General features: G+C 39.4%; 1 protein-coding gene across 1 annotated transcript in view; it reads right to left on the bottom strand.

Annotated features, from left to right (window-relative positions):
- The window catches only part of GRHL2 (grainyhead like transcription factor 2), a gene marked incomplete at both ends in the record, with an annotated part of 51,625 nt that extends 25,881 nt beyond the window's left edge, over positions 1-25,744 (bottom strand). Inside the window, 8 exons of the mRNA XM_082287471.1 lie at positions 6,522-6,616; positions 11,660-11,771; positions 14,084-14,240; positions 17,477-17,529; positions 20,018-20,402; positions 21,951-22,018; positions 24,944-25,133; positions 25,740-25,744. Of these exons, the coding sequence (XP_082143597.1) occupies positions 6,522-6,616; positions 11,660-11,771; positions 14,084-14,240; positions 17,477-17,529; positions 20,018-20,402; positions 21,951-22,018; positions 24,944-25,133; positions 25,740-25,744 (1,065 nt within the window). The remainder of the gene's footprint in view (positions 1-6,521; positions 6,617-11,659; positions 11,772-14,083; positions 14,241-17,476; positions 17,530-20,017; positions 20,403-21,950; positions 22,019-24,943; positions 25,134-25,739) is intronic.
- Positions 25,745-26,360: the final 616 nt, after the last annotated feature.

Genomic DNA, 26,360 nt, shown 5'->3' with positions numbered 1-26,360 from the left:
CTGGTCTCCCTATATTTTAGCCCATACTTCTGCACAGGGATTTTCCAAAATGTATGTTCAAACGTGAGAAGATGTGCAGGCTTTGATCTACCTAGCAGTTTGTACATCTCCCACCCCTGCTGCATACTCAGTTGAGAAGCAAAAAAAGATCTTGTCCCACCTTGATCAACTACATACACTGTGTCATCTCTTTCACTGCCTCCACAATCACAGAACAGAGTAGGAGCAGCTAGGGAAGACAGACTTCATGGTTTCAAGAGTCCCCATACAGCAATAACAGATTATTCAGCATGAATAATAGATAGGTGCTGCAAGACTCAATATCTTGTCTTGACACTGTAATACATCAGGATCTCTCTGAGGAGCAATGACTGTGCACTCATGCACGTGGAGTGTACTACACTTTCTGTCATATCATTTGCACCTCGCAGACAGACAGACAGATTCAAATTAACACAGATCATTCATACTGGGGACATTTTCTGTCTCCATGCAATGCTCTATTAGCTTTCCTGTAAAGCACCACATTAACTTTGGATTCGGAAAACATGGGCGTGTATAGAGGGAAAGGGAAGAGGACATAGGTTCTATTATTTATTTTAGGGTCTCTTTTTTCCTTGCCTGACTAAAGATTTGCACCAGTGCAGCAGGCTGCTATGGAGAAGAGGATCTGGGAAAACATCTGGACAGTCCCCTTCTCTCTCCCCTGGTCTGACCAGAAACCACCTCCCCAAAGCAGTGACCTGCTCTGAGCAGCAATGATTTCAGCCATTTGTCAAAGTACAGCCTGCTTTGCCCTTTGCAACACTCACCTTCCCCCTCTTCCCAGCTCCTCTTCATAATGCATGTACTCCCACTCTCAATGAGACAAGGGGCAAATCAACTCCATGGGCAGCCATGAAAAGGAGTGCTGCTCTACTTTTCTTAGAAGATACCCAGATTTAAGATCTTCCTTGCTGTGGTCTTTTGCATAGTAGAATTAACAAGGTTAGAAAATGTAGAGTTAAGTAGAAATGACGGTAGCAGGAAGAGAAATCACTGTTTCCCTCCCAAGCCCTGTCTACACTTGTCTTAGAACTATATTAATAAAAGTGACTATGATTGTACCCGAATACAGATTGAATTTTTTTTTCCTGTGCAAACTGGATTTTAGCAATGTTTTGCTATCTGGAATACATTTGGGTTGTCATTATAGTGATGTCTTTTTTTTTAATGTCAGCATATCTTAGATTAGAGCAATTAATGGCAGAGTTCCACCCATCTACTCTCCAGCTCAGGCATGCCATTGGCAATTAAATACTAATTTGAGAAACATTTGGTGCTGAGAAAGTTTCACAAGTGGCCTAATATAATGACAACTCTTCTGTTTGTTATAGAGCATGTCTAGAAAAAGCACTCAGTCTTTTGGGGATGGCACTCCTCCCCGGTGTAGCTGCTATTATGAGAATTGCTGTTTGTTAAATACTGCAGCATAATTAGGGATGTACAAGACACAAACACAGTAAGCTGCCTTAAGAGAAAGCAAGGCTCAGAAGTGCATTTCCCTTTTTATTATTTAATTCAGCCAACATGACTCCTGCTGCGGTCTCTCAGCTTATACACTTTAAATGTCTACAGTTACGAAACTTCTGACATAAGCCTTTTATTACTATTTACATTTCTGGCTCCCATTGTTTCAGAAACTGCCAAGGGCAGAAGGGAGGGAAGAGTGCGTTATGGCACAAAATAAGAAATGTAAAGCAATTTTTCTACCGAATACTGGCAATACATAGAACCCGGGTGACGGGTCTTTTAAAAGCCTGTTTTAAAAGGTTTCTCCCTCCAGACCATAACAACAAAGAGTTAAACGACTCGTCTCTCAAATGACTAACATCAATCCCATCATTCCTGTATACACAGAAAGTGTGGCTTTATAGTTTCTCCTACCAGCCGTTACCTTATAAATCCCACACAAAGGTAAGACCTTTGTTTTATTTCAATACAAATGTCTCCAGCAAATGTTTACACTACTCTTTTGAAGCTTCCTCAACCCACACCACACCCCGGCAACTACATAAAAATGCCATTTGCTTTGAATCCCAGATGCATACTTACCAAGCCATTTGTATACACGGAATTTCAACATTATGTGCTACCACAGGTTAACTCTTCTTTAATATATACACGTGTGGGTGCATGTCTCGCATATATATATACACTCATATATATATATGCACACTTACACACACAGACATGGTTTATTAAAGTAGCTGCCAAGTCTAATCCTACATAATTTCTGCTACTAACTGCCCAAAATGAAGCATGTTTTCCTTTAACCTTTACATTTTGAGAGTAGAAAGACATTAATTTCCTTCCTAATTAAATTAAATTTGATGTAACTTGAGAAGGAAATTCACAATTAAGGAAAAAAAGATTCTTGTACTAGTCAAAGCCTGTCCTAAGTATCACTAACAATGTTTAAGAAATATGGATTGTCACAATACAAATCACTGCTAGAGATAGTGCTGCTCTATAAGCTTGATTTTACCACTGTACCCACTGGAATTGGAGCTCATTTTGGCCCACAATATCCAAGAACCTAATCCTGCAAATCACTCACTCTTTGAAAACAGCTTATTACTGTATGAGCCATGCCAAAACTCATTAAATAACTGGAAGGGTTCCCAGAGGCTTCAGCATACTTCGGATTAAAGATCTACATTTCAGTTAAATATAGCAGGACAATGATTGCATGCAAGTATACACAACAACTGCTCAGCACACAACTCCTGCACTCACTGAAAAGTATCTGCCAGCACCTGCCTGAATAACACAGCCACCAATATGTCTGTTTATTGCATGTCCAAGTTGCAGTGCTTCGCAGAAATCTGTATTCTCTTGATATCACTGAAAACTGTCTCTTTAAGGTGACATTTTTTGTTAGCAACTGTTCATTGAAGTAATGTATTTGGTTTTAAGGCTAAAAAGTACTTTCCATAGAAATATAAAATTAATTGTTTCAGAAGTAACACCATCATAGCCAATTTAAATAAGCTAAGTACCTATTAGACAGAAGACATATCTCAAGGAGCTGGTATAATTTATGATAAATATATTATCTTTTGACCAAGAGAATTCTGGGTCTTTAATCATCTTTATTGCAAACTAACTTCTGTCAGCACTAACAAAGCAAGTAGATAGATGAATGTCTATCAGAAATGAAGCTGAACTCTGTTCAAGAGCCTCCACTAGAACTTTGTCAATGGGCCAGATGCTGCAGCAAAATCTTCTATAGGGCAGCAGCAAGGCAACTACCTAACTTCTAGCATATTATAGAGACACTTTTAAAACATAGTTTAAAAGTCAGCCAGTTCTTGTTAACTGTTGTTTGTTTCCTCATCTTTTTTTAAACACCTTTAAAAATACCAAACATAGCATTTGGGTTCAACCAAAGGGAGACAAAAAATCACCTTATCCATAAATGTTACATATTTATAACAGAATTAAATATGGGAGGGAAACAAAGATGGACTGTACAAAACCGTTCTTCTCTTCCTACCTCTGTTCCCCTACAGCAATATTTTTGTCTTAAGAAAGCACTGAGTTTGACATGGCTATAGAGCCTTCCCCTCATTTCCCAGTATCCTGCTCTGAACCGCAAGCCCCACAGCGACCTCTAGATAACAGCCCCAGCAGAAAAGGATGTTGTTCCACAAAAGGGTAGGGATGTGCCAGGACTAACTCTGCTCTGCCAGAAGGCAAAGGGGCCTGCTGCTGTCAACCAGGTACAGCAGAGTAAACACCAGCAGAGTGGTGTTTCTGACTTTGGTGCTGTTTCTTTAGTCCACAGAAAGCAATAGTGTGATTATTCCACATCTTGACTTGCACTGTACAAGATTCGCTTTCCATTGACTTGTTCTGCCAAGCATCAGTTGGAAGACAATGGACCAAGCACTGCGAACTGGAGCCAACAGCCCAGTTCCATTGATGTTACTGGGACAACAGAGAGAGGCCTGTGCCTGCACCCTCTGGATTCCTGTTTCTTCCACTAATGCCCACATGAGATGCTGCCTTACCAGTCCTTCACAGGCTTAGTGGTAGCTGGCAGATTCTGGCTGCCACACCCATCCTCTTATACCCTGATCCTGAAGGGCTTTGAGGGTAGGGCCTGCTCTGCTTGTGTGTGAGAGGAAAAGTCTGACTTCAAATGACAAATATGGCAAAGTAGGAAAGCGAGAAATCTGATGCTCAGGATAGGTCCTCCTTGATGTGGGATTTAGTTGCCCAGGAGAGAGATGGGTATTTGTTTAGGTGATTTCAACTGCCTCTGTTTGATTTTCCACATCACTCCCCTGTGCACTTCCAACAAGAAGTTTGTTTTTTTCTTGCTTCTTCCAGGGCCAGTAGAGTGCTTCATCACATCCCATCTCAGCGGCCCTGAAAAGAACTGTTGTGTGCCACTTTTGTCTGACTTGGAAAAGAAAGGCCTTTGGGCCTCTGAGGGGGTTAAGTCTTAATCTTGAAATTGTGGTGAAAATGGAAAACAATACTGAACAGAAACAATGGAGCCAGTTGAAAGATCGTAATTCAAAAAGCTTAGGAAAAGGGAGTCTGTAATTATGCCTTGAAATTCTTCATCTCCCTTGGATGAGGTAATTGGTGGAGAAAAAACAGCCTGTAGTGACGTGCCTCAGAACCCACAGCTTTCCAATATCACAGGGGCATCCTATGGGAATCCCCAGACCCAGTGTAACCAGTTATTGTATTAGACTTTCCAACAGGAGCAAGCATGTACACATACATGTGTAGAGAGGGAAACACTTGAGTGCAGACAAGGTGATAAGCTTTCACGTACAATCTGATTTATGCTTGATAGCCCAACACTAAAGCATGTTATGAATCCTCTTTTATCAATACATTTACAGTTCAAGCTCCTAAAAGATCAGATATTTGATACCCCAAAATAAATATGCATAAGCCAATTTGCATTTTAATAACTATTTCCTGCAGAAATACAAGCAGCTTAAATTTCACTCCTAACGCTTTTTTAATCCAGCAACAGTAAGTTTTTATTTTAAAACCTTGGCTTGTTTTATTTCCAGTGATCATTGCAAAAGTTGTCTTAATGTTCTGGCGCCCAAGGCAAGAACAAGGTGAATGGTGTGAGATTAGAACAAAACATCCGAGGTTAACACCTGTCCTCAGTGGGTGTGACTTTCTCGTTCCTAGATCAACATGGCGTCTTGCTGAGTCTGGCTTGGAGCTGCAAATGCAGATGTCTTAGAGAACTGCCAGTCCTGAGACAAGACTGCCATGCTCTAGCCCTGGTAGTGCTTCTATAAAGGTCCTTGAGAAAGACTGTTGTGTTGGAGATCCCAAATCTTTATTTGCTTGCACAGTGATCACACACACACACACACCAGTCACCTGTTGTGACTGCAGAGGAAAACATACAGCTGTATTTTAAAATGGAAACACATAATAGGGAAATATCTGGGGCGGAGACAATGTAATCACTACAAGTAAACACAGCACCATTAGCAACTGGGCCAAGTACAACTCTGTTTACCAAGACCTGCTTTTGAAAGAGCTGGGTGATTTTCAGAACTATTGTTTCTTCTTTTAAGATGCGCATCAGAGATGAAAATCTCTGTTACTATAAACAGCCAGCACTTTCAGTCAGGACAGCAAGTGTTAATGCTACCACTCCGTGTTCAATACAATTTCTCAGAGGACTCACTCACACGATGCAATCTCTCTGATGCTGTTAGAAATGCAGTGGGCAATCGTGCATGAAGATGTCTCTGTATTTGAAAGATTCATAGCATTACTTGGACATTGGGCATTTAGTATTCAACATGAAAACAGTATCAGGAGTTTGGCGAGCTCAGTGTTTGCTGTTTATTAACTCTACATCCCGAAGAGTACTGCATTACCCCCACTCATTTTACACAGCCTATTTCCCTTGCTATTTGCTTTCCGGGGGCCACCTTCTTCTTATAATTACCGGCAGTTTTTCATTTCTCCCACACTAGTCCAGGCAGTTGAAGCACTCTGACAGCCTTTGTGGAACCTTATCTGTAAGAAACTAGTTAAGGTGTTCTGATGTCCCGGTTTATAGGTCCACTTAACAGGCACATTCCTGAATGAAAAACCCCATGCCTGAGGGTACTTGACCATTAAAAAAAAAAAAAAAAAAAGCCTTAGTCCTCAAAAAAACATTCATTCCCCATTGTAAAGATAGTCTATGTAACAATATAAAAAATAATGGCACCAACACAAGGGAAGGCATAGTCTAACTTACAGAATATTGATTATTGGAGATGTTTATAGTGTAGAAAGAAAGTTGATAATTTAGAGAAAGAAAACACTCAGCTTGTGTGTTACCCCTGACTTTGCAAACAGGAAAAAATCTTTAACTGTTTCTCAGGCTGGGCACCTACCAACAAGCCCTCTTACTTGTCAGAAAGGAGAGAAGTCAAAGAGTGCCTAACGATGGGGGGTACTTATAAAGGGATACCGTTTGCATGGCTTTTCCTCACCTTTGCCTCCTCATTGACATCCCAAGTAAAGGACACAGCATTGAATGCAATTTCTTCAATATTCCCAATGGTATTAAAACTCTCCTTGTAATCAGCTGTAAGAAAAAACCAAAAGAGTCATGAAAATTTTGAACTTTCTGTTTTACAACTCATAGTACTTCTTTACTTCTTAAGCTGGGTTGTCTAGTGCATCAAAACTACCTCTTGTATTGTTTATGATTAATTATGAATAATCTTAATTGCAAAGAGGTAATACAATGCAACCTAAGTCTTACGCATAATATATCACTAGCTAACGTTCTTGCAAAATATTGTTGGCTCTCAAAAAGAAGTAAGTGAGACTCTACTGGCAATGAGTTGTTGCATTCATTACCTTGGCCAAGGAATGGCCAAAACTGGAAAATTAACGGAAAACTACTGAAGCACTGAGGGACTGTTCAAACCTTGACATTAAGAAAAAACATTATGGTAAATCCTAAAGAAGCTTTCTAGATGTCTAAGAGCTATCACTGGAGGAAATCACCAGTGTGCATTTCAACTTTCCCAGGAATTACTGCATTGGATACTGGATTAATATTTATATATTATTAAAAACACAACCAAAAACTCCACAAAAACCAACAAAAAATCCCCCACAAAACTGAAACCACAAAGATTCTTTTTCCGAAGTATGTACACTACTAAAACAGCAAACAAACAAAAAAAAATTTTTTGATTTGTCTGACTACAAAATCTGCACCTTCCTCTCACTTCTTCTCCAAGTACTGTTATTATTATCATCAATAAACTAGCATTTTGGAAGGAATGAAAAGCAAGAGAGAGGAAAATTTCAAAGTTGACTAATCCTCCCACAAAAACAGTAAGGGTGGAAAATTATGTAAAACTGACAACTCCCAAATCTTCTTTGTAATTGAAAAGAGGAAAAGCGCAGCTTTTCTCTCCCTTTGCTGAACAGTTTAACACATTTTCTTCTTTTTGATGACAGATTAAGAGATACCAGATAATATCAGCTTGATTAAAGGAACTTCCAGATTGTTCACACAAATGGAACAATTCTCTCTGGGACAAACATTTCCTAAGAATCCCTCCACGGTTGCAATTGGACTCAGTGCCAGAGGGCTGAGATTACACTCCTGATCTAAAGTTTGCCTAAATCTGTGCTTCAGAAGCATGCTGATTCTTAGCTTTGTAATCAGTTATACAAAGATGATGTTTTCGTATTCTGTGAGACACACAAATGGTTTTGCTGTTGGTCTCTAAAAAATAATTGCTAGGTAATAACTGCTTTAAAATCATTTATAACAAAAACCATTGCTGCAAGAAGAATTATTTCATGTTTGAGGCAGGCAATCAGTATACTTTTCTCTCATTTGAAACACAAGAATGCTGGCATCTCACTGGGCAAGTGAAATTGTGTCCCTGGGACACAGGAATAATTTTGGATACAGTAAAAAAAAAAAAAAAAAAATCACTGTTCAGACCATAGGAGCAGCACAAGATAATTGGTGATGTAGCAAATTAACAATGTGTTTGAGAGTGCAGGCAGGATTTTCATTCCCACCTTGAACTCAGATCTCCTTTCTAACTGAAGTCATTGGCTTCACTATCTAAATTCAGCATAGGGATGCAAATGAGAGGAATTAGAAGACACATAAGTAGTTTAATATGCATGTGCACACATCCACCCACCTCTTAAATTTATGATTCACCAGAAAGTGCCTCGTGCAACTGACTGCTGCATATGGGCGTGCTGTGTAGGTGCACTTTGGAAAGACATGAACAAGATGTCTTGTAAAGACACATGTTTTCTTATCCTAAAAGGCTGTCAGAGCCTCACATCCCACCAACCCTTCCCTTATCTGAGCACATGCCTCTCCTTTAATTGCCAAACACAAATCTCATAGAGTGTCTATGTGACATGCTTTTAAAAAGCAGAGGTGCATCCTATTCCCCTCAATTTACAGGCAATTAAAGAAAGATCCTCAGTTCATTAAGAAAGCATTTACACCTCAGAATATTTGAAAGCTGTTAGAGTGACTACAAATTTTCCTCTTCTCCTGCTGTGAGTTACCAGAAGGAGAAAATCAGGGTTGTTCAATATGCAAAAAAAAAATGGCTGCACAAGAATTATTTCCTCTTTTGTTGCAAAAACTGCATATTAAACAATGGCAAATTTTCAATGTTAAACACTAATCATGCATTACATGTCATTGTATACTTTTGCATTGTGCACATAAATAATACAAACTATCCTGAAAAAAACCAAGGGTAAGTTTCTTTGGAGCACAAAGCTTCCACACCCGCTCTTCACATTTGAACCTGTTCCAGTATGTCAAATTATTGTACTTATTCTAAATAATCAGTACCCACTGCACTTAAGTATTGTATTCTTTATTTGACATTTTTTAAAAGAAAAAGCTAGTGATCCAATATCACAGCACCGTGAAAAAGTCAACTGTTTTCCCCCTGCCCCCCTTATTCCTGCTAAAAAAAGTAAACAAGCACCTTACTCCTTCAGAAAAATCCATTACAGTACATAGCCTAAATTTTGGAAAATACCTTGCCTTCTTGCTTAGTAAGTGTCAAGCCCTCAGGTTCATTCCTCAAGCACTAAGGACTTGCATACATGTAAGTACATGCTTATCTTATTAATATCAACACATCTTCAGACCTGACACTGCACCTAATCCATTCAAGCATCCCTCCTCCCAGGAGGTGCACCAGCCAGTACACAAAACAAATTAAAGCAGTGACCCCTGTGTGTCTGGAGTGAAGAAGCAAGCCACTATTTCCTCTGATCTCCAGAATATAACTGCAGGCCAGAAAGCAGACAGATCCCTGCCACTACGGAAAGCAGCACAAACACAGTCCCCCTGCCCATCTGAGAGCTGAACAGCTGACGCCCAGAACTAGAGCATCCCAAATTAATTCGATCCTCTGCCTACTAAGGACCACATCATGTTCTAGATTAAAAGTGCATTCATAAACAATTAAAAAGGATTCACAGATATTAAACACGCTACAAACATCAAAATAAAAGTAACATCTATGGAACAGGTGATGCAGAGTTATAGACACTTAATTTTCTTTGTTAACTACACAAGGCCTGGAAATTAACTCAGTATTTAGATGACTCCTTTAGGGATCTGAATTTTTAATGTAAAGGGAAATCTTCATAGAGCCATTCAATATAATTTTGCATGGAAGGGACTTCTGGAGGTTATCTGGTTCAAGCAGGGCCAACTTCAAATTTGGATTAAGTTGCTCAGTTACATCATTTGATGATAAAACTAGAAGATTTTGCTAAATGCAGCTTGATACTTGTATGGGAAAAATAACTGGGAGCCATTCTGGCCTAATAAGCCAGTTAAGTCATAATGCAAGTGCCAAAGAAAATGAAATGGACTTCAGAAATACCATACTTGTAAGAGCTATGGCTGTATTTCAGTTGTTCTCAAGAAAACACTACTGAGCAACATCTAAGTCTTTTTTTTCTGAAAACTGAGGTGAACCATGCTCTTACAGCTCTTGTATCTGACAAGAAGTGCTATATCAGTAAGTCTTACTACACCATGCTTTGCTCATGTTTGCAGTCCAAATAAAGAATATGCGCCAGAGTGCCTCAAAAGTCAGCGCAGAGCTATTTCACCTCAAACTAATGGAAAATTAAAAGACATTCACCTTAACACAGGTAAACACACAGCTCATGCACAACACTTATTTTGCAGAGTGTTATTTCACAGAATACGTATCATAAGTTAACTTGTTGGGGTAAGGCAACTGAAATGTGCCAGGACACCACAAGTGCAGTGGAGTCAGAGGGTGTTGGCACTACAGTGGAGCGAGTTCCTCAGCACATACTTTTCAAAGGTATGAGCATTACCACCACAAGCTTGTAGGGACTAGCACAAAAAAACAGGCAGCCTTCAGAAACAGCTGTGACGTGGCCTGCTTGTTCTTTTAATGTGTCACGATAAAAGTAATTTGGTCTGGGGTGGTGGTTTTACTGCCTTAGCTACCCCAAAGGGCAAGAAAAGAAAATGGGGGGAAGTAGGGAAAGAAAGACGTTAATGAAACAGTTCAGCCAGAATAATGATGATAAGACAAGAGGCAGAGACAAGATTCTGGAAGAGCTGCTTGAACAAAATACACTTGACCTCAAATAACACCAGGCCTCAGTGGAAACTGCAGCATTTGAAAATCTACAGGCACTGCAGTGATTAGGACCACTTGGGGACTGATTCCCTGATCACCCATTCAATCGCCCCCAAAATCTCGAAATGTTCTCTACAAGTAACCCCACTTTGGTTTCACCCCCCTCTCTGCCCCTTCTCATTCCTGCCATTCAATGGTTTGGTTCCCTCAGGCGGTCAAAACAAGATAGACTTTGTCTGCTTTGGTCTTGCCGACTCCTTTGACTGGAATCTGTGCAGATGACTGCACGTGTAAACTGCATGTGGGAGGGGAGAAGCGCTTGATGTCTAGACACTGCCACCGACTTCAACTTCAGGCTCCTTGGCAGCAAGTACGTGCTCTTCCTCTGCTAAAATCTCCCAAGCATGTGGATAGGACAGCTGAGGCTGAAATGAGCTTGCAAATACTTTAGATGGGATGAACGGTAAACAAGTCTCTCAGGATAGCACACCAGAGCTTGCTTCTCCCTCACTGCTGACACTGACAAGACTCAAACTCTAGGGGTGTAGGAGTGCTGCACACTCCTTTGCAGTCACCACAGTGATGACATCTTCACTCTTGAGCTGCAATCCCACATCAATTAGCTAACATAACTGTTCCTGGATCAAAGACTGGATCAGCCTTTGAAAGAATAAAGGGAACAGACACTCTGCCATGCCTGAGGAGGTGCAGACCTTGGCGTCCCAACTGCAGAAGGTGGTACACCACTAAATATACATGCAAGGGGCAGCTCTTCTGTGTAACTACTGAGAACCATTCCTTCCGCATGGTCCCTATCCAGCGCCATAGACCCCATAGTCCTAGTAGGAATGAGCCATTCCTAGAAACTGTGGTACAAGCCTTGCAGCCATTGCCAATATATTCCACCATATTCCTGTGCAAGGCACAGAGCTTTCCAGATCTGAAATCCTCCCTGAAATATCTGGAGATCTTCTTACACTCACCAATGTCAAGGACTCTCTGTTTAGCTGTGTGCTGCCGGGAATGCCAGTACTTCCAATATTTCAGCTGTTCATCTCTGTTTTTATCCTCACTGAAAACAACCATGACCACACTCTATGAAAAACAACACCAAAGTCACGTTAGTTAAAATAATTAATAGTCAGGAACACAAAAACTAAAATATCCCCTATGCCTCTAATTCTGATCCAGTCACCACCCTCTCCCAATACTTTGGTCGTAGAAGATTGAAGGGTTTTAATCAGTCCAATATTACAATGTCCATAAAGACTCAGGGCAGAAGAAATGTAATTGTAAAATAATGCAAGGCCCAGGATTATGTTCTTGATAGCCCAAATCAAATTTAATCATATTCTTAGTTTTAAAAAGTCATCTTCTCTGGCTAAAGGCAGGACATTTTCAGTTTAGCATACACAGTCCAAATACCCTTCTTGGGAACAGGACTCTTGCATACATGTATTTAAAAAATTCAGTGTAACTATTTACTGAGTTTTGCTGAGGTTTTCAATTCATGTTCTGAATTCCCTTTGTTAAATTGTGATTCAAAGGAAACAGATTGAATTTTTACGCAAAATTTTACACAAGCAATATAGGCTTTTTGAAAAAGCCCTGCTGTCGGCAAGCAAAACAACACAAAACAATGAAAGAATGATCATGTCAGTTAAAATTAAGTGCAAACAAATCACAGAGAACAAAAACTTCACTTTTAAATATCCTGTTCTTTCTTTAACCCTGAGACATTAAGCACAAAAAAACCACCATCAAGATGTTTTATAAGCTGAGGAGCTGGATCACAATAGATTCATGATCTGTGTCCCTCCACACAGTCACCAGCATAACCCTTCATTACTCTGTGACCTTCTACATTCCACCTATAAAAGCTGAACACCATCACCACATCTTCCATGTCTAGCTAGCCTCTCCATGGACACGAGGCAGCACACACTGTGGAGGAGTCCTGTGTAATGCCTGTATGTACTGGGTGGACATCAGGCGTGTGTGGCTGGCCAGCTGATGCACTAACCAGCACTGGCCATGCAGACTAGCTTTTCCACCAAGGACAGCACTAACGTTTTTCCTCTGTGAGCCACTTACAGGGAACTTGTAGAGGTTTAATACCATCAAAACCTCTTGCCCCTCTATTTGCTTTGGATGGAACTGGCAATAAATTCAACAGTCACTTGAGTAGGGCCCTGGCAAACAGAACATGATTGTGGAAAGTTGCACATGGTTTCACAATCTTCTGTCAACTACATCCTCCAGAAGGATGTGGTCTCAACTCTCCTTTGTAATTTCCACCCTTCTGCTGCCACAGCTTCAAAACTCATGTGGCAGTGCACTAAACCAGGCATATGAGGACTGGTTTTCAGTCAGACCAGTGAGCTCCTGACTCCAGTTTCAGCTCTACAATTGCTAGAGCTGGAAGCACAAAATGGGAAGTAATGGGTGGCAGGGAAAGACATTGTGTAGCAACAGAGCAGTCTCACATCAGATTCAGCCAACAGCCTTGTATCCTCAGGAAACCAGGCTAAAAATTAACAGCTAATTCAGGTTTCCAAATCATTGCCTCTGTTTATGAAGAGTCTCTCTAAATTTAATGTATGATAGTGACATACAGGTTGATGTCTCCTTCTCTGCTCACATTGACTTTCATTGGTTCCTTCGACTAAAGTCACAACATTTTTTGAAGTACTTCATGTATTTGGATGCAAACACTTTTGCAGCCTCATACATATGCAGCTCTGCCAGCTTCAGGGTAAAATTTACAGGGCTCATTGTTCATTCCAAGGTTACTGGGTTAGGATTTGTTAACTCAAAAATATTACCAAGGAAATCAGGAGGCCTATTCACCAGGTAGATATTGCTGAGTACACAAACTACAGTTCTACACATAGAATCTAAAATGCAAATCATTCATTTTATTACACTTCTGGGTGAATATCAAGTGAAAGCTCACACACAATGAAAATAATTTACAATTCATGTCACAAAGGATGGATTCAACTTTTCACGTTTTCTCTGAAATGCATTGGAAAGCAGCTTATGAAGTGCACCAGCGAGTGAAGATGGACTACACAGTAGGTGTGGCAGATCTTGGACTTCTTTGCTTTAATCACAGCAATAAGTTCACCAGTGTCAAGTGTAGCATCTGTGTAATCACCATTCTGCCAAACCATAAACTGAGGCAGATATGTATATCATTAACTCCTAAGATCACACTCTGAAAAAACTGGACAGCAAAACATTTGTTACCACCATCAATATGGTTCTCTCCCACCTTTACATTGAGCATGAGAATAAGCTTGCTCTGTCCTTCCCCCAAGAAAAAAAAAATTAAAAGCCAATCAACCACAACCACATCAACCTGCAGAGCTCCATTCCCACCTAGGAAAGAAATGGGACTATACCCTGACTTTGCTGATGGGGTGCCGGAAGCATTTGTTGTCACCCGTCTCACTCAGGGTGATGGCGTAGAACTGTCCTTTGTTCAAGTAGGTCATGGGTCCTTCCCCTTGCTTTTGACGCAGAGACTTGGTAGCTTCTAGCGTATACTGAAAAGTGCTGCTGAAAAGACAAGGAGAGAAATATGCACAAAATCCATATCACTTTCTCCTTTTCTCTTTTATTATGCAATTATTGCATTGTATAAGGCATAAGAAGCTAATAAAACTCCAGGAAAATGTCACATGGCAATCTAAAATTGCAGTTTTCTTTTTTCGGCTTCATCAGGTCCCGCAATCAAGCATAAAACTATCTGGACTGTAAGTCTCTTGGATCCAAGGCTAGATCTGTACTTCCTCTGAAAGGAACCATTATGAAGTATAAGACTCTGTACCCCACAATGATAGTGCCAACTATCAGAAGGGGATTCAGTATGATTTGAAAGAAATCATCAGCTCCACAGACATTTAAACTTAGAAGTGTTGCAGAAAGAGAAATAAATAAATAATTTTTTTAAATTCCCAACCAGAATAAAATGTGTTGCAAAAGATGGACACAGAGAATGGAAAGTCCAACTGCTACTTTCAGCACAGTTCAAAGAAGGAATATAAAGAGAAGGGACAATAAGTTTATTTGTTTAAAGACAACATGCAAATCAAGGTTTTTATAAGCTTTCTTTTCAAAATTAGTCAGACTGAATGAAGTGCCTACATTTAGCTCTATCTTCAATCAAGTAATCTCCCTTTAGAAAAATATCAGGGAAAAACAGTTTGCTCTTGTGTTGAAACTTTAGATCTTAAAAAGACCCTCCTTTCACAAAAGAACTTTCCAATTTCAAAGCAGTTCCCAAACCATGAAAAGTTAAGGCACCATTAACTAGTGAACTGTTAGCTGAGCCTCTTCAGCCACCTCCTACAATAATGGGCTTGAACAATAATCCACTAAAAATGATGCCTGCAGCTCCTCACATTCTCTTAAATGAAAATTATGTTGATCTTAAAAAAAAAAAAAAAAAAAAAAAAAAAAAAGAAAAAAATCCAAATCTTTTTTCAAACTGCACAGGAACCTTAAAGCAAGGAGTCCTCATGAACTGGAGATAACGGTGGAAGTATTTTCACAAAGGTCCTAATTCAGCAAAGTATTTAAGCAGTGCCAGAGCAGAACAAAAAGGAGGATATATGTTGGTCCAAAACAATAGCGTATCCTTGACTTTATAATTCAAGAAAATACTCTGGATCATCATAGTACTGCCATAGCAATATAGAAATAAAGGGAAAACAAAAAATATTTTAACTATCCAAGAGGGGAAAAACCTACAACAAAATACATAAATAATAATTACATTTAAATCCCCACTTGAAGAAAAGGTAGAAAAACCCAACAGATCCAGTCTTTCCATCCAAAAGAAGTTTCATATAGTTTAGTATCAATTATTCAGTTTAGCAGCAATCATTCAATCAAATGAAGACAACGTCTAAGTGTTTCTTAGCTTATAAATTGAAATCCAGCCATTTTTCTAGTTGCTTAAAAGTTAAAAATCAAAGCAAAACTAAGATAAAAAGCAAACACTCATCTATACCTATCCAACCCACCAATGGCAGCACTGGTGCTTCCACACCATCAGCTGCTGCCACCATGAAGACTCTTGCATGCAGAGGAAAGGCAGCACAAAGGCACGCCATCCCCTTCGCTGTGGCGTGTGCTGGCCCAGCCCCTCTGTCCCATGTGCAAGGGGAACAGAGGCACTGCCACCACTGGCAAGTGTGGACCTGTCTGAGTGGACTGGAAGAGCTACACCACCAGTGCTGCAGACCCAGCATCCACCCTGCTGCACCACTTGTCCTACGGATGGACCACCCATTACAGGTAGGGGCACGGCCTTGATTTAGTGTCACACAAAGGGACTGCAGGTTGTGTGCTCAAGACCACTTCATGACACATCAAAGCACACTGAGTGCCCTGGGAGATGTGCCTTAAAACCTCAAACCAGGCAGAAGAACTAACGAGGATATGTGCTGAGAAGGGCTTAGAATGATCAAAGTCAGACACACACAATGCCTTAACAGAACTGCCTACAATCTGCCACAGGCTGGCCTTCTGTTTCCTGGCATTCTGTATGTTTCAGTCAAAAAATGTAAATCCCAGACACATTGCACTTGGCCAATTTTGGAGCCTCTCTGCAGTACCATTTGAGAGTTTTCTTCTTGTTTCCAGTGGGCAATCAAAGCATAGCCTAGACCAGAAGGATTACTCTCACTCTTAAAACTTATTGCAGTCACTTGTATTATCATCATACCATTCTGAACCTCACCATGAGTCTCAACTAAACCCCTGCGTAGTCACTAAGGGATCTTCTAGCAGACTTCTGACTACTTTCATATTCACCACTTCTTTTTTCAATCTGAAATTCTTATTTCTGAGCCTTCCACTTCCAGGTAAACTAAATACATCTTTTCTGGGAGTTTTCTTAATGTACATTCAAAAGTTTCATTCTTAACGTGACCTAGACCATAGCACAAAATACTTAAATGTGTGAGAATTGTTAACACCACCAATGCTTCAGGATTCAATTTTACAAATGTTCAGTGTAGTAAGTGAGCAGCCTTTGCTAAATCTCTGTTTCATACCTTCTGCCTATATAATGACTCAGTTCTGAGCTCACTGCAGTTAATGATTGTTTTAACATTCTTCAGAAAAAATATCAAGCTGTAAGGAACCTTCACCACAGTCGCAGTCATTTGCCTAATCCACGAAAACTACGTAGGCATGTTCCTGTTTCTAAAGTGAGAGTAATCTCTCAGATATAAACAGAACCATTCCCAAGCATGAAATGAAGCATCAGCTTTAAAAACTTTAGTCCCTTTATCTAGTCTTTACTAGATAAAGGGACTCTGCAGTGTTTGCCCATGCTACATACACATTTTTCTGTGCTTAGGAAGAACAGTATTCTTTTCAAACTTCAATTTTTGAAGCTTTTTCTTGAAGCTTTTCAACTGGACATTTGACTTGTGCATCCTGCCATCCTGAAAAGATTTTTCATGACCTGGCTGTCAAAGCTATGCTCTTTTGTCTGGGGAACCTCTCAACAGTTTTCATCTTGAGTATCTCAGGAAGGCTTCAGAGGAGTTAATAATTTAAAACAATGCTGAGCGAAGGCAACAGGTGAAGATATAAACTGGCCAGATCCAAGAGCTAACATGAGCAAGAGAATAAGAGGAGACTGGTGCTTGGCAGCACCAAGGGAGCCCTGCAGGTACCCCTGGGTGAAGAAAGGAAGGGTAGGAAGAGGATGCAGGCAGCTACTCCTCAGTACATTCCTGCCTGATGCCAGTGAACACATTGCAAAGCTTATGCCATACCTTGTTTGTTCATAAATATATTCTTCAGCCCCCACTGACACACTCCGATACTTCTGAAAAATAAGACCAATTAAACACTGTTTGATACAATCAAAAGGCAAATACCAAAAAAAGTGTAACTATGTTTATCTAAAGACAACGCAAAAGAAACCATCAACAAATTAAAACTCAAAATACCTAAAAACTTGAGTGAATATTAATATGCTAGTTGCATTTTATATGAAGGTTAGAAGTTGTCATTGTAAAAAACACTCAATTTACTTACCTAACCTCAAAGAATTCGTTTATACTATAAAGAAGTAACAAACTAAGCACAGCTAATCAAGAAAATGAAAGAGATGAGAACGGTATATTCATATAATTGTTAAAATTGTATCCAAAGAATACAGCACGTGATTGACCAAAGCGTTCACTACCACAGTGATCTATAAAAACTCAGCACTCCTTCAGTATAACCAACTAAGTCACTCCACAAATGTTTTGAAACCATTTCTAAATATGTATTTATAATGCTTCTAAGTACTAGAGCAAATCCAAGCCCAGTCATTCTCACTACCACTTAGGAAATACTTTGCAAGCACTTAGGAAAACTAGTAAGAACTGCTGCATTCCTACTTCTAAATACTAATTTAGCCTAAGTTTCTTTTGGTATGTTTTGACATTTTACCTTATGGTTTCCCCACACCTGCTGCATCAAGCTGTGCCTAAACAACAGTAGATGGAGAAGCAGCCAGAGCACAGCCAGGCAAAGCACATCCTGGGGTTTGGGCAGTTGAAAAAAAACAAAGGGACAGGCTCAGTGCTGAGTGAGGCTGCAGCATGGTGGCAAAGCTCTTCCTGCTCCCATGCCACATGCATGTGAACATTTGGGGTTAGAAGGACACCACCAGTGGCACACGCCCCACCTAACAACTGTGGCTGGGGACCTAAAGTTAATTGTTTAGTGTCCCTTGTAGAATTAATAGGGGAGGTGGAGATGGAGAAGAGTCAGTGCACCTAGAAAACCACTCCACCTACTTTTGGCAAGCAGATTTGAACTGATTCTTTCTCCACAGACTGCACAGAAAGCCTAGATGACAAGTAGTGCACCCTGTTATTAACCAATAATTTTAAAAACATGTAACAATATATTACCATTTTCACTAAATTACTATAACACAGAATTTGGGATGCAAAGCCAACATATAGATGTCAAGTTCCTTTTTACGTCCAAATTTAACAAGTTTGGATGTTTGACAGCTCTCTGCACAGAGCAGATGAACTGTTTGGGAACCTCTCAGCAGCGTGTCCCAGAAAAAAAAAAATCAGTGTAATGGAATCACTCTGCTACAGCACCCCAGGGAAAGACATGAGAATGGTACCAGAAGAGCCATTTACCAGTAACAATTGAAAATAGCTGAAATAATGTGATTTGATAACGCAGAGCAGTGTCTCTAATCCGAGGTTCGATCCTACTGATTTTACAATGGGAAGCTAGATGTCTTCATTATTTATTCATTTAGTTGACCTACATGAGTTGTATATCTGAAAACAGATTTCACCTCCAGACATCCTGGATCTATGCTGCTCATGGAGAAAATGCATTTTTCTATAATACATGTCCACAAACACACAGTAAATTTCTCATACACTCAAATCAGGGCAGCTCAGCCTTAATGTAGCTGCCTTATACTCTTGCTATGTTTACAATTTTGTGGAGTTGGGAGGAGAAAAACCCTAAGGGAGCTTTACCATCTAATATCTCTAATTATTTGCAGAGTACTGTCAACTTTAAATAATCTTTACCTTTCCACATTTCCAGCTTGTTTGCATTATTCTGCAGCAGGCAAAAGCAGCCAGAGGGTACTCACCATACTAAAGCTGACTGTAAAATTTCTTTGACTCAGTAAAACTGTAAAATAGTTAGACAGAGCTCTTCTTATCTTTCTTCTCCTCATTCCTGTACATATACATGCTGTTGTTCTTTGCCTGTTGAATTCTCTATCCACTCTATTAGTCTAATTCTGCCACTTTTTCTCACTTGCTTGTGTTGCAGAATAGAGCTTAGTGCAACAAACAGCTTCTGAATAAATTACTGGGGTTTATCCAGCAGCAGAGGCTGTTGCTACTCATTTGTGCTTCCAAAAGAACATCTAGAATTTCCCTGTTACAAAGTGGTCGCTATTTCTTACTGTTACAAAGAGGTCTGAAGGCAGATCTTGTTAATGGTAAATAAACCTTCTTTCAGAATGACAACTATCTTCTACTTGACACAATATCTCCAAAGACAAAAATCAATATTAATTATTCTCAGAATTTTCAATAAACATCTTTAAAACTGTCTTCTGAAATGCCTCATGATGCTCCCCTATAATCAGAGCACAGCCTGACAGGAATACAGCAAGGAGTAGTAATTAATTTGTTGAACAAGCATCACTGTTCTTCTAATGGCTCTTGTGGACAGTTCAAATCTCCTTATCTTGTTTACAAGCTCAAATACCCTAATCTTGTTTACAGCTTTTTATTGAGTTCTTAGATGCTAATTTGAGGTGAAAAACTTACTTCTGTTCCTCCATCTTTGAAGGTGTCACTGTAGGTACTGTCGGGAGTACTGCGCTGGTCATCTTTGAGATAATTTGTGTGGGGAGCAATGTTGGACACTTCATATGGTTCAAAGATAACCCCTCGGTGTTCCTCGTTTTCTCCTCTTGCATAGTGTGTTTGTGGGGTCATAAAAACAGGGGTGAATTCTTCTGCTTTAACCACAGTCACTGCGGTCCCTGTGATGGGCGTTGAGCTCCCAGACACATTTGTGTTGTATTCCCTTTTGGACGACTCCAAAGGATCTTGGTTCAAGGAGAGATTAACTGGCACTGTCTTCAGGACTTGCACACGGTTCTCTCCCCCACTCAAGTTATTCTGAGCTTCCGTGGTATTAAGACAATTTCTGTGAGACAAAACCAAAAAATGTTATGAACTGTCCTGAGAGAGGAAATCTCCTCCTTAAATAGTTTAACGGTCTTAGATGTCAGGGAAGGAGATTTTTCAGTTCTGATAAGCCACTGCCATAAAAAGTAATACATTAACAAATACTAGGCAAAAGAAGTTGTGAGGCAAGCAGAGAGGTCCAGTGCTCTTTAACAAATGGGGAAAGAGAACACATTTGATTTGACTTGTTACAATAAATTCTGGGTATCCAGGGTTGCTCTTGCCTTAGCTTATAATTTGGATGCAAAAATCAATCCAGCAGTGCAACAGCCTTTAGACACAAAATAAGAATAAAGTGTAAGGTAAGGTATGGATTACTCACAGTAGATATTTTGCACATGAAATAGGCAGAATATCAACAGCAAAAATCATACGCTGATGGCATGTTCTTTCAGGCTGCTGACAGGCCACTACTGTTTGCTTAACTCTGGTACCAATGCTCTTTTAAAAGAGCAAACCCAGGAATCCCATTGTAGCAGAGTAGATCAGTAACTATAGTGGCTGCAAGGTAACCTCAGCAGCATTCCCACATTTACCCACAGTTGCTGTTGAAAGCAATCTGATTGCTGATAGTAGTGCACTGACAAAATTGTTAACTCATAAAACTTTTAGTAGGTATAACATTGCTTTGTTTTCAACCAGGAAAAATGCTCTGACACTACAGTTCCTCTCTCCTGGCTTTCCACTGAAGGCCAGTTTTGTCAATCACACTCAATTTAGGAATTTCTCTGGTGTTTGTAGAAGAAAAACTATCCCTCAAAAAAAATTTCATAGCCTATTTTGAAACAGTAAATTTATACTACTACCTATTGAAACACTCACCTTGTGAGCAGCTAGTGGAGACCATCTAAGGCTGTCACAAATTAGCTACATTGACATAAACCTTGTGTGGCTCATCTGCATCATAATTTTATACGGAGATACCTTCCAGTATGTAAAAACTTCATTCTTTCTACAAAAATATGCACTCTATTTTTTGCAAGTCTTAATAGTAGGAGGCAGCTTCTTTTGACTCAAGTCACTTTTAGCCTACAGAGAAAAGCTGAAATCTGAGAGGAGCGAGAAAAACATTCTAAGCAAATAATTTTAAGAGAGTTACTTTATTTGCTGGGCAGACCCTAAGTTATGTTAAATAAGACTCTATAAATGAGGTTACTGAGGTCAAACTACTCACTTTTTGCTCTACAACAAGAAAACAAAGAAAAACAGCCAATAGCCAACTGTCAATATAATCTGATTTTACTAATCTCAGCAGCAGCAGCAAACACCACCAAACACAAACAGATAGCGAAACTCTGCTACTTTGCAAACTGCATGTTTGAGAATACTATCCATTTTTTCTAATCAATTAAAAGTAAAAAGGAGTAAAATGTGCGTCCTAAAACAGCTTTCATTCTTTCAACTTTTGAAAGAAAACCATAAACCCCTCGGGCTATCACAGTTCCTTCAGTTCACAACTGATCAACACTTTCAGTAGCTGGGTGTATGATTTTGAATAATACCGTACCTTTTATCTTGGTCTTCTTGATTATCACTCACTTTGTTAACAGACAACAGCCTTTTATCTCTGGGAACCTGAGAACAACACCAGGCATGGGGTCAGGTAAATGCAACTGTCAGGCATTTGCAGCTTCAGACTGCTCTACTGCAACAACTAGAAAAATGTAACTCTATCAGTGTTGTCTAGGTCGCAGATGCCAGGAGTTATTTTTCTTTGGGAGACTGATTGTGAACAGAAAGAAAAGTTCCAAAGAGAAAAAATGTAGGAATTGTTTTCTTTTCTAGTTCTTGGGCACACCAGTCAGGAGCAAAGCCCTCTTATTTATGTTCTATCTTTTGAATATCAAGCTAGGCCAAGCTATCTCAAAATCAAAGCTCATATTATTCCAAAAACACACGCACACTTTTCACTTAAAAAAACAAGATGAGAAGGAAGATACGATGCTTTGGTGAGCTCTGCACTGAGACCATTTTAGCTCAGACAAAAAAGGCTTTTCAATTAAACCATAAGCACCAGGTAAGCCCTCCTGTTAGAGAGCAGCCTGGAGAGTGTAGGACTCCTACCTAGGGAAAGTTTGTGGATCTTTCTCTCCTAGTATGGGGAAAGGTCAGGACATGCTGGTATATCATCAGAAACACTGACTTCTGCTTTGCTGATTACATCAACAGCTACAAGAAGTAAAAACCCAGTCAAGTCTGGCCCCTTGACAGACTCAGAACTGACACCAAGTGACTTAAGATTTGTATTCCCACATACCGGTTTCCTGACACCAGCACAGATATGAAATCACCAAGGGCAAAGGTGCTGCCATGACCATATTCTTCTTTTCCTGCTGAACCAGCAATTTGGGAGCTAGAACTTCTATCTTTTGCACAAGAAGACAAATCCACTCCATCACAGCAATTAACTCAGGATTAAAGAGCAAGAATAGACCTAAGAATGAGCTAAAGCCATGCTTTTTGCCTTTAAATATTTTAAAGAAATACCAGAAAATTATCTGACTTCAGAGGAAAAACAGTATTACAGTGCACTACAGTAGCCAATGATAACATCAACTATCTGCAAGACAGCAGCAGAGTAAGAGAGTTCTAGCCAGAGCCTCTCTTTCATTTAGGGACATCCCCTTTCCCTATTAAGCATCCTGCTGGTTAAAAAACCTCCTTCATATAGTTTTGAGCTGGGATAAAAGCCATAGTTTATATATGTTGATTCCCCTTTTAAGATTATATATTTATCTCTGAATGAGGGTCTGTGTTTAGGTAAATATCACTACAAGAAAAGGGAAAAGTTTAAAAAACTAAACAGTTAAATTCAAATAATTCCTATTAACTGGAAAAAGTCCTTCAAAAATATTATCCAGCATGTCAGAACAAATGAGCCAGATAATAAATAAGGACAATTCAAGAGTCTGGTGTGCTAGAAGTCCTCCATACTTCCACATTACAGCACAGTGGTTAAGTTTTAAGTTCCTGTTTGGGAGTATCAACAGCAGTTATCATTTCTTCCCTATTTAAGACAAAAATAGTTATGACTGAATGCTGGAAATGGCTTTGAAATGTTAATCCCACCTTATTCCATCTGAACCCCAAGTCTTTTGCAACTGCCTGGAACAAGGAACAGACATGTCTTTTAGAACATGGTTTTGAGATAGTTATTTTCTGGTTTTATTATAAAAATCCATCAGATTAATGAACTGCTGTATAGAAAGATACTACTAAGACAGAAGCCAATAATCCAGATGCTCATACACATCCTGAATTTTATGAATCCATCTTACTTTCACAGACTCTGGGACTGTGGTAACTATGTCAAGCAGAGAAAAGGACCTTTCTTCTTTCTCACTGGGAAGTTTTCTCTACTAACAACAACACACAGAAGCAAGGAACATCTCTTGAAATATAATCAGCAAAGCAATTAAAATAATATTTAACCATAAGGTTGGTATATGGGATCTTGCCTACAACCCCTTCTCCTGAACACTCAATATCAGAGATTAAAAGAAGGAGTCCATTCTTTAAAAGCATTTGTACTAATAAATATTAAAAGCACAGGCTTTTAATTTCCATTCCTGTTACTTCTTCATTAATTACAAGGGGACTTGGCATTGCTGTGCTGGCTTTCACAGAAGATCATCTGTCCAAGGCAGCCATAGCTGACTTCAGGGGTATGGAGATTGTTCATTTCACTGTAACTATTTCATACTCTAGTGCTTGGGAAGCAACACTCATTCTGTTTGCAGAGTACCAACAGCTCAGCATGGGTTTCAGAGTGACATTACACAGAGATGCATCCTGTAGGACTCTCTTCTGATTTCAGCAAAAATCTCAAACACAGCTTTACCTAAACACTATATAAAAAAAATATATATATATAAATAAAAGATGTTATCAAAATGTTATGTAAAGCCCTGGGTTTAGAACATGACAAACTGAAACTGTGTCAGTGCTTTGCCTGTAAATTGACTTAGATCTCTGGCTCTGTGTCCAGCTCCATTTCTGTCCTGCAAACTTCCAGTGCAAGGGCTAGACCTCACTGTATGTTTGTATACAGCCTACTGCTATCATTATACAAACAAAAATAACATGGGAAACTGTCAGATGAGAGATACTCCAGTTAAAGAGCAAACTAAAACATGTGTGGAATGAACCAGAAAAGCAGACAAACCTACAGATGGACAAGGCCTCCCCTTTTACACTTTTTAAAGAATATTTCAAGTATCATCCAATGTTCTTGCAAAGGAAGAGGAAGAACACTACACTCAAAAAGAAAACATGATAGAAAACTTAATATGGGAATTCTGATATTGTTTTTCTCCCTCCAGAACTAAATACACATCAAAACTGTTTCAGACAGGCTTGCTATAATGGAATGGGTGCTTGATGGCAATATTAGAGAGAAAACAAGATGCAGTGACTTCTGTCTTTGAAAACTAGCTCTTTTGATGACTCAGAGTGGTCCCTGCTAGTGCAGCAGGGAGGGATAATGACAGAGTTACCTACTTTATAATAGTCATACAATAGGCCAAGAGCAGCAGCACTGTCCTCATCACCATTTATGCTCATCATAGCCTTGGTAGCTGCTGTTAGGGGATTCTCCAAATACGACTTCCAGGCTTCATCTTCACTGGTGTAGGCTCGTCTGGTGTTGAATGAAGTGTCATTTGGCACTAAGGCCACAAGTCGCTTGTTACTGCATAGACAGGAAGAATAAAATTGTGATCCAGAAGGGATTACTTTATTCACAAGGCACGGTAAAGAACATCAAATAGCTCAATTAAAGTTATATGATTACATCAAGCAAGCATCTCTGTATTACACTTGGTGACATAAATATTTATCAGTATTAGGTATCTTCAGTACTTAAAAGATTGAAATGCGTGCAGATCTTGTGATAGTAATTCAAATGTATTTTTACTATTATACAGATAGAGCTACCAAAATATTTTAAAATTATTGGGAAAAAAAAATGAAGCAACAATATGAAAACATTTGGCCCCAATATTTTTGCTACATATACACTTGATTAGGGGAAAAAAAAATATCCAACATTTAACTGACATAAAACATCAATTAAAAACAAGAAAAAGCATCTAATACTAATCTAGGCTTCACCTAAACAGAGTATAGTTCAGTATTTATTAAGTGGGTACACCTTAAAATTGAGCTATTTTCTGCTTTTAGAATGCAACTTGTCAGTAATTTCAGAGCAGTTTTCTGTAGCAGGACATAAGCAAAAAGTCCAGTGGATGGAACAGAAGTCAACATATTTGGTCTCAATTCACACTTTATCACTCACCGCATCTAGTTATAGACCCATGGTAACACACACAAGAGCATTAGTGAATGGGATTTGCAGCAAAGCAGTTTCCTCCACCCTGAAAGTGGCATAGACTGACCACTGCCCGCGTATACTGTGCGAGAAGCTGCTGCACCACAGCTATGGCTGAAATTTCCAGTATAATGGAAACATAAGTGATGATAATAGCACCTGCTTTTGCAAACCGTTCAATAAACTTATTGATAAAAGAACTACATTAAAAAAAAGTTGCAGTACTATTACATAAGATAGTAAGCAAACAGATTAGGCAAGGGAAATACTGGTGTGAGGGGTGTGCTGCTTCATAGGTGTTACAAGAGCACTGTCAAGAATTGTGGCTCAGGTTACAAGAATCACAATGAAACTTTTAACACATTACACCTAAACTTGAAAGCTGCAGAGATGGCAGAATAATTAAATATACCAACTTAACTGGTAAAACCAGTAGTTATTCCTTCATAAAACACTTTTGGCTATCTTCTACATAAAAGCCAGTTCAGTAGTCAGTCTCCTCTTTCTGCTCTGCCCTATCTGCACCGGTGCCAGCTCCACAGATCTAATCCAACGAACTGCTGCTGTTGCACAGAGAGTGGCATTTAA

The sequence above is a fragment of the Coloeus monedula genome (assembly GCF_965178545.1).
Source record: "Coloeus monedula genome assembly, chromosome: 1".
Lineage (NCBI taxonomy): Eukaryota > Metazoa > Chordata > Aves > Passeriformes > Corvidae > Coloeus > Coloeus monedula.
Note: the sequence above shows the minus strand (reverse complement) of the source record. Positions and strands in the feature narration are given on the sequence as shown.